A 10027-nucleotide genomic window follows, 5' to 3' on the forward strand; every position below is an offset into this window, starting at 1 on the left:
AATTAGGCACATGAAAGTTCAGCGGTGTCTGCCTGGGTTCGAACCCGCAATCATTAAGATGTACGCATTCTAACCAATTGGCTATCTCGGGCTCTTTAGTTCAGAAGTAATTTCTATTCGGCGTTATTCTTAAAATCTATTTAATACCATAAAAATATGTTTAGTTTTTGCTATCATATAATTTTATGTCATTTTATAATCTGTGTATAATCTGAAAGATATGCGTCTTAAAGTTATTGAACATAATAATTAAAATATGTTAATATCCGGATGAAATAATTTAATATGATGTTATGTTTAAATTTTTTCATTATGCAAAAAATCAAAGGATTGTAGAAAGGAGGCTTAAAGTTTAAATTAAATCCTAAAGAGTAATGTCTAGTATAAAAATCAGTTACATATAATATGTTATACAGCAATTACAAACCACACTTATACGGTATTTTTTAAGGTTATGACGTAGTTAATATTAATATAATTATTAATTAAAATTATAATAAGTGACATATAAACTATACAACCAAATTTCAGCATGTCCCTTAAATAATATATAATTATTGAAATGAGATCACCTTAGACGATTCTTTATTTAAATGTAATAAATAATTATTATAAGAGGTATGAATTATACCTTTGCCTTAAAAATCGAAATTAAAAAAAAACTTGAGAAGTTCGATCACAGATTAAATTAACAATAATAATAATATATATTAAACGAATCCTTACATTTTCCAAACTGAAATTTTGCACAAGTGGTATTTGCGGGTCACATTGTCCATTCTGCAATATCTGTGCACTACTTAATCCTAAACAGCCTATGAAACTTAGCACTAATAAAAACATTATAGAGATCAAATTATCATTATATTATTTATCAAGCACTGCACTTTAGGTAACTCGACGAAATGGCGGTATATCAAAATATTTATCATTTTTATAATAGAATGTTATCAATAGATCTATCACGGGCCGAGCTATTCGCTAATCGCGTCGATATAAAACAAAGAATACCTCGAAATATGAATAATAACCATATATATAATGTTATGTTATTGTCTTTTCATTTGAATTAATTATTACAAATGTACACAAACACATTTTTCTCCATGAGTTAAGCGTACCTTACTACTATTTCGAGTCTAATAGTTTCATGTTAAGGCATTTTATTTTTAATATTCGACATTAACAAGGATCTCGAATAACATATTGTAGACATAAGCTCTTTCAATTTCAAAATCTGAAATATATTCGTTACATATTTATTTTCAATAATTTTATTTCATTTCGAAATTCATAAAATTTCACTGTTCGAGAACCAATCTCAAAGATAAGCTGATAACTTATCTTTTTACTTATTTTTTTTGTGATCTTTGTATACGATTTTTAAGGAGAGCCATAGTCACGGAAATGGTTTGTTTAATTTAGTCATTTTGGCTATCTGACCAAATAATATAATTGGTGCCGTGATTTGGTGGTTTATCATGAAATATCTAGAATAATGATTATTTTATATATAAAATACGGTTACTAATCAATTAAATATACGGTAAAATACCTAATTAAAAATAAATAGTAGGAGAAAATCTTTATATCATTCGCTGGATCCGTTACATCCCTATGGATATTATAAATGCGAAAGTAACTCTGTCTGTCTCTGTGTTACCTCTTCTCACCTAAAACGCTGAATCTATTTAAATAGATTAAATTTGTTACGTGGATAGTTTGAGTCCCGGACTTGTAAAATAGGATTTCATCTCCATTTGGTTTGTGTTGTAAATGTTGTAATGCTATAAAAACTTCACGAGGGGAAAAGTCGCGGGCGCAGCTAGTGATTATAAGTGACGTCACAAGCCATCCGCAACAGCAAATGAAGATAAGCCAATGAAGATGTGCCTGATGAGTTTTTTATTCATTTGAGTTTCTTACGTAAGACATCAGTAACGAGGATCCAACATCGATTGGCATTCGAAACTGACAACGTAAATGCACTTCATATGTTACTTCAAGCATTTTATGAGTGCGACTTGGAAATTTCGGCAGATCGAGAAAACTAAGAACGAACTACACTTCGTAATCGTATTGCAATCGTGATTGAAAAGTTATTTCGTAGATTTAAGCAGGGGAAGTAGAGCGAGCGAGCGAGCGTTTATAGAATCATTTTCATTTATTCGTTTTAAAAACCATGTCAAATTACGGCTGGATATTTGCGGCAAAGATACAATACCCGTGTTGATGAAAGAGCACGCACATTTTTCAATTGAATTTTACACCTCACGGAGAGCCATTTGAATGATGGATATCGCTTAACCAAGAAAGTCGTCAATTGTCTGAGTTCTTTTACAAAGAGTTCAGACAATAGACAAATCATTGATATGGACCTAAAATATTTTTCAAGTTCCTCGAAGTTATTTTCCTTGTTTTTATTTCATGTAGGTAGGCGGACTGGGAAATGGGCCACCTGATGTTAAGTGGTCACCACAGCCCGTAGACATTGGTACTGTTAGAAATATTAAATATTTAAATTTTGGAAACTACGTTGTTATGTACCTGGAGTTACACTGACTTACTCTTCAAACTGGAACACAACAATGCTAAGTATTGATGCTTTGGGATAGAATATATGATGACTGTGTGGTACCTACCCAGGCGGGCTTGCACAGAGCCCTACCACCAAGTAACCTTTAATGAAAACAACAGTTGTTTTAAATTCCTTTTTATTTTGAGGTGCTCTTAGCTTTATCCTTTTTACAACTGGAGACTATCAAAGGCCAGTTGAATTAGCAAAGTATATAGCACAAAAATGGCCGAGTTTTATGTGTAACAAATTATAAAACGAAAAATATAATTATCCTGTCTTCATTGTATTTATTTAATTCAATATTTTGTAATAAAAACACGAACAACCAACAAAATTATCAATCAAATTTAAAAAGTCGAAACATAAGAAACGATATTACAATGACTCAGCTCAATCTTGATAGGCACTTGCTTCTAGGAGACATATATTCTTAATCTAGTCGGTTTATCTCAAGACACACACGTGATACCGATTTAAGAAATAAACACTATTCACGCTGAGTAAACGAGATTCGAATGGTTATCGATTGTAACTCAAACGCGCGGTCTTTTCATGTTTGATGTGTTTGACGTTAATTCGATTAACGGACAGTTTTTTTTTTTTAGAATTAGCAGCCTGTAAATTTCCCACTGCTGGGCTAAAGGCCTCCTCTCCCTTTGAGGAGAAGGTTTGGAGCATATTCCACCACGCTGCTCCAATGCGGGTTGCGGAATACACATGTGGCTGAATTTCGTTGAAATTAGACACATGCAGGTTTCCTCACAATGTTTTCCTTCACCGCCGAGCACGAGATGAATTATAAACACAAATTAAGCACATGAAAATTCAGTGGTGCCTGCCTGGGTTTGAACCCGAAATCATCGGTTAAGATGCACGCGTTCTAACCACTGGGCCATCTCGGCTGTCATTCGTACAATTTTGGGGAATTCGTACGAGGCACACAGTATTGCTATTCTGGAAGACCTCACTTCGTAATTCACTCGTGAAATGAAAAGCGACTTACGTTGCTCGCTATTTTGTATGGTGTCCTTTAATTAATTTATTTATTCGAAACACCATCGGCATATTTACAAAAAAAAAATTAAATCAAAATAACACGGACCGATGCAGTGTGATACACCACTACAGGTATTTACAGCACTATTGAATTACAATAAAAAGTAATACAGTCTTAAATTAATAATAATAGAAACTTAACAAGCATAAATGGTGTAATAATTATAATGTCGCATAACTATCTTATGTACATATCATTATTTACATATACATATGTACATATATCACTCACATATTACATAGTATGACGCGTAACATGAAATCAAGCTGGCGTGTTAGTGGTAATTTTAATTGACTTGAAAAAGGGAGGAGGTTCACAATTCATCGGAATCTTTTCTAATGTTCCCCCGATAACTCGAAGACGCCTGGGTATACTTCCCAGGTTCTGATGATGGTATCCTGGAAAAACCTTTTTCTTTTTTTTCTCGCTGGAAAAACGCGTTACGTGCTTCCCCCACGCGATGGAAGGTGGGGGTGTGTGGGACTCCCCGGAGCCCTGGACGCCGAGTGCGCCCAGGTACGCCGGGTTTACCAACTAAAAAACCAGCGGTACCCTCTCCGTCTTTCGGCGGGCGCCACGGGATCGCTTGCGCATGCTACCGTGACGCCCTCACGGTCGGCCCGCCTATGCGGGCCTCCAACACCTAGAGGGGGTTCTCGGGGTACTGAGACCCCCCTAGTCCCTGCGACTCTTATTGAGGCGGGGGGAGAAGGTGCGCGTAGCGCTATCCTGGAAAAACCTAGGTAACTCTTCAAATTTCAAAAAATAGTAAATATAAATCATAATATAAAATAGAATAATAATATAATATGAAATAGGTTGACCGATTGGTAAATGTGCCACCTGATGGTAAGTAACCACTGTCGATATACATTGTTACTGTTAGCAATATTAATCGTTCCTCGTGTCACCAATTCGTGACCAACCTTAGGAATTAAGATGACCCCTACGTCTGTAGTTACACTGACCACTCATCTTTCAAACACAACAATACTGAGCATTGCTATTTGGCGATAGAATATCTGTTAGCTTGTACAAAGCCCTACCACCCAGTAAATATATGTGTATATAAAACGAATTAAAGTTACAAAGTACGGCTTCATTATTTTTTCGTTCAAAAATATTTGGTATTGCCATTAAAATAAATGTATAAATAACTTAAATAAACGTTTCGCTGACTAGTCATAATATAATGCTAGCCAACGAACTGATAAGCTAATAGATAAAATATATCAGATGTCTCCGATAACCTTGAAGGCTGGAATTTATACAAATTTCGGAAGTAACAACGTTAACTAATAAACAAATTAATACTACAATTATAACTCTATCGTAATTTTTTATAAACAAATGTTGGATGGGATACACTAGAAGTGAACATATGATGTCATTTGAAACATTTTATAATTAAAAAAAATAACTAATTAATAATAATAGAATATCGTTAATAAATAAATATATTTTTATATAAAGCAACGAAGATTATAATATTAGCGTCACGTAAGTGGGGAGAACAGATATACAAGCAGAGAGTTGTTGCTAGCGCCGCGGCGCGCAATAATCTTATTTATTAAAATGTGTGTATCTGTTTTATATTAATTTATTCAGTGTCGGAATAAATTAGTTTAAATTATTAATGTAAAAACATAACATATATATAAGATTTAAAATTAACATGGTTATTTTTATTACAACACGTATTTAATACGAGATATTTACCATGTTTTTTATTTTTATTTGTTGAAGCTCGATATTTCGGCATTATCCACGAATGTCTTGTTCATGAGACTGATGTTTGCGGGTAGATGTTGAACATCTACCCGCAAACGTAGATTATGTGTTCAAAATGACATATGATCGGTTTTTTCATTCGCATTTTGTACGCATTATGTATTTGTAGTTTCAAATAGGATACATTATCACAAATTGTGATTAAGCTTATCGTGTTAATAATTTCGTGCAGGACTACGATAGATCCGATCGAAACCTATCTACAATTATAGATCGTTAAAAACATAGTGTAGTGTACACAGATCTATAGTAACATATTAATTAGCATTAGATTTATATTTTATATAAATATATATTATCTGTGTATTTATGCATCTGTCATCTCGAGTGACACACATCGCAAAAGCGCGGGAAAAGAGGATATATAAAAATGGGCGCGCGGTGAAGACGGTGTGTGTGCACAGCGAGCTGATATTTAAATATAATATTTATTTTATTTAATTGGTAGATCGACTTTACATGTGAACATTACACATAGTGTTTTTTTCAGTCCACAAGATATATCCGCAAAATTCGTATAATCGAGATATTTCGATATTAAATCCATAAAATTCAATGAAATGACAGTTCACTGGGCGGCCATGTTTGACGTTTACGGGTGCGTTCAGAAAGCGTGATCCGTTTGTGGTAGCCGGGTTTAAAATGTACATCTGTTAGTTTAACAAGTCCGTCGGTCAGGTCAAAAAACGATCCGGTAAATACGGTCCGTGTGAATGTACACTTATACGTTAAAACGAACCTGTAAACGTACCACTGTGTGAATGTGGACTTAGCTGACTTAGCTTGATGTCTGTTGATGATTACTTTTCATTAAGTCTTTAATTAAAACAGCATTGTGTATGATTATAAAGTGCAATAGCCATTTTAAAAATACACCAATTTATGCAAATTGCTAAAAAAAAATCCATAATGGCATTATTTATAAATAAATATTTTAAAAAAAAATCTGTCAAAATTAATTAGTCCACCTGTCACCAGTGGAGGCAACAACAGATACCATATTATACTTTTAATAAAGGTTTTTGCAAAGGTCTAAGTCTAATTTCAACTAAAAATAAAACAAGGACATAATTTCGAACAAGAGGAATATTTGATTAAATTATTTTAATAAAATCCATCTCGAATCGTGGACACTTCACATTCTGTAGATATTTATTATTAGACGATAGACGGGCTATCACGTTTTTCTGATAGATCTTGCTATTATAAGATATGTTAGTTGTTTACGTGCGATAAGTATGTTGTCCTGTACGATTTGCAAAAAAATATATACGTAAAGTTTTATTCAATTTTTTTGGTATTCTATACTTTATGGTATTATGAAGATAATTAAATAACCTTATTAACTGGAGTCCTAGTTTTAGAATCAGTTTTAAATTGATTAAAGAAATATATTTTTTTATTTTTATATTTTAGATATCTTGAAATATTTCACCGAAAAGGGAAGATAAAGCCGTTTTGTTGCTAGTATAGGTTTTGAGTGTATTTGTGTTAAGTATAATTAATATTGTATGATCTTTGCATAATAATAATTACTTTGAGAATGCATAATTAGTTGATTAGTTGACAGATATAGGTGCAAAAAATGCGTAGGTACCTTACGTGCGGGCTTGAACAAAGACCTGACAAGGAATTTATTATTTATGTTTATTCGGTTAAGAATGATTGTATGATAAGTAAATTGAAATAAAGTTTTTGGTTTATTCTTTTTTAATAATAACAGTTACCCACTGCGACGTGTATATGGGGAATGTATGTATTCTTTTAAGCGGCTCACGGTAGAGTCAACTAGCAGAAATCGTCACGAAAGCTAAAGTGACCTTTCTATCTTTTTTTTTTTATTTCTTAAAATTTATAAGCGGTTTTATATTTAAAAAAATATGTTTATTTTTTTACATTTATTACAGGATGGCCCGTTCTTCTATTACAAAAAAAAATAATGACAATCTTTTAAAACAATAGAAATAAGTTAGAGCAAACATGAGATTAATATGCCTGCGTGTGTGGGTATATGTTTGCGTGTGTGTGTGTTTATGTGTGAGTTAAGAAACTCGTTGTAATAAACTTGATATGATAATGACATTTTATTTAAAATAAATATATATTTAAGTATTTTTTTTCTTGTATATTTTTTTCACACGTTTTTAATTTATTACATTGTCAAATATAGTAAATGTAACTTCGTTCCAACCGGGTGTCCTCCAACACACCTTTTTAGGGTTCCGTAGCCAAATGTCAACGGAACCCATGTAGATTCGTCATGTGTCTGTCTCTCTGTCCGTCCGTATGTAACAACCACTTTTTTCCGAAACTATAAGAACTTTACTGTTGAAACTTTCTAAGTAGATGTATTACGTGAACCGCATTAAGATTTTCACACAAAAATAGAAAAAAAACAACAATAAATTTTGGGGGTTCCCTATACTTAGAACTGAAACTCAAAAGTTGTTTTTTCATAAAACCCATACGTGTGGGGTATCTATGGATAGGTTCAATATGATGTACATTACCATGCAAACTTCCACCAAAAATGGGATTGAACGAAATCTAGTAAGCAGTTTTTTTTAATACGTCATTTCATTCAATGAACTCAAATTTAAAAATAAAAAATAGAATTTCGTAAACATAAACCTTGTTACTTGCTGCTACGGAACCCTTCATGGGCGAGTCCGACTCTTACTTGACCGCTTTGTTTTATTTTATGAATACGTTTATTTGTTTATTTTAGTCTACTCGATTCGATTTAATTTAATTGATCGATATTAATGAATTAATAGCAAGTTAGGTAATTATGTCGCAGATAAAATTTAATCATTGATTAGAAGATTATTGATTACGAATTCTAAACTGATAACGAATATGAGAAAACAATGTTTTAATTATTATAACACTAATATCATTTACGATTCGTTTGGATTAAATCGTCTCGCTAGTCCAGTAGATTTGTTATATGGTTGCAGATCCTGAGGGTTCAAAAGCTGTTGAATTTTTTGTTAAGAAATAAAATGGTAAAGTAAAACTACGCAGCCTGTAAATCCGGCTGGGCTAAGGCCATCTCTTCTATTAAGTGGTCGACGATTTCCGTGATCGAGTAGTTTGCACACCGGTTTTCATGGGTACTCCACTCCGAGGTCCCGGGTTCGATTCGACGAGACGACGTAGAAGAAGTTCATTAGTTTTCTATGTTGTCTGGGTGTTAGTGGTACCGTCGTTACTTCTGATTTTCCATAACACAAGTGCTTTAGCTACTTACATTGGGATCAGAGTAATGTATGTGATGTTGTCCAATATTAAAAAAAAGTGGAAGGCTTGGAGCAGATTTCACCACGCTGCTCCAATGCGGGTTGGTGGAATAGACATGTGGCAGAATTTCGTTGAAATTAGACACATGCAGGTTTCCTCACGATGTTTTCCTTCAGCGCCGAGCACGAAATGAATTATAAACACAATTTAAGCACATACAAATTCAGTGGTGCTTGCCTGGGTTTGAACCCGAAATCATCGGTTAAGATGCACGCGTTCTAACCACTGGGCCGTCTCGGCTCTTAAATTAAAATCCGTTGCGTAGTTTAAAAGGTTGAATAGTACATACAACGGGAAGCGACTTTGTTTCATACGATGTAGATATTAAAGGTTTGACAATGTTTTATGTTTGGTTAGAAATGTCTACGATCCTTATCTTTAGTCTTGATCATGTAAATGATTATAATGATAAGATAACAAATCCATTAATAGTGTGAAAATTTACTTTTCATTTTACTAATGGATAAACATTTAAAATTAAATTTAACGAACGATATAATTACGATGCACTCCTGATTAACAATAATTAATAAAACATTACAATTAAATATAATAATATTGATTTTATCATTACTTAAGTCTTATTGTAAATTAAACTCGTTATGTTTATTGTAATATCATTTTAGAAATACGCTGTTTGCTATAAAGCCTATGATAAATTATAATTACTATTTAGTGCTAAGTGTGGACATCGATTTAAATTCACGCGTTCTAACGATTGTACAATCTAGATCTGATTCTAATCTTTACATAATGTATTGAGACAGAATTGTTCTTATAAATATAATAAATAAATAAATATAAACATTGGACAACATCACATACATTACTCTGGTCCCAATGTAAGTAGCTAAAGCTCTTGTGTTTAGCACCATTTCTATCTAAACTTTAATTAAAATAATATAAAATTTTAACCAAAATAAACCGGCCTCAAATTTTTTCTTCCAACAAAAATAATTTACAAAATCGCTTCATAAATGGCAGAGTTCTACCTTCTATCTAATGAGCTAGTAAACATTAAAGAATTACAATCGAATGATAACCTTTTTGTTTTTTTTTAGAAGTGGAAAAACTAATTTAAATCCTTAAACGTTGTGATGTCAAATTAGCTAAACAGACCGAAAACGGTGTATTGAATTTCAAGAGCCAATTTTAGCATTTAGTTAATCGCAAGAATTAGACAATTCTGCGAATGGTTGAGGAGTGGGCGAGGATCATTTATGTATAATTTAAGCCTATGGAAAACAATGTTAATAACGGTAGTTATGTTGCCATGTTCGGTTTGGAGCTAGGCCGCA

At 32.8% G+C, this 10027-nt stretch overlaps 1 protein-coding gene across 1 annotated transcript in view; it reads right to left on the reverse strand.

Moving 5' to 3' along the window:
• The window catches only part of LOC113399468 (uncharacterized), a 44030-nt gene extending 43114 nt beyond the window's left edge, over nt 1–916 (reverse strand). The window contains exon 1 of the mRNA XM_064217955.1: nt 727–916. Within this exon, the coding sequence (XP_064074025.1) occupies nt 727–843 (117 nt within the window). The 5' untranslated portion in view covers nt 844–916. The remainder of the gene's footprint in view (nt 1–726) is intronic.
• Nucleotides 917–10027: the final 9111 nt, after the last annotated feature.

Source organism: Vanessa tameamea, chromosome 19, assembly GCF_037043105.1.
Source record: "Vanessa tameamea isolate UH-Manoa-2023 chromosome 19, ilVanTame1 primary haplotype, whole genome shotgun sequence".
Lineage (NCBI taxonomy): Eukaryota > Metazoa > Arthropoda > Insecta > Lepidoptera > Nymphalidae > Vanessa > Vanessa tameamea.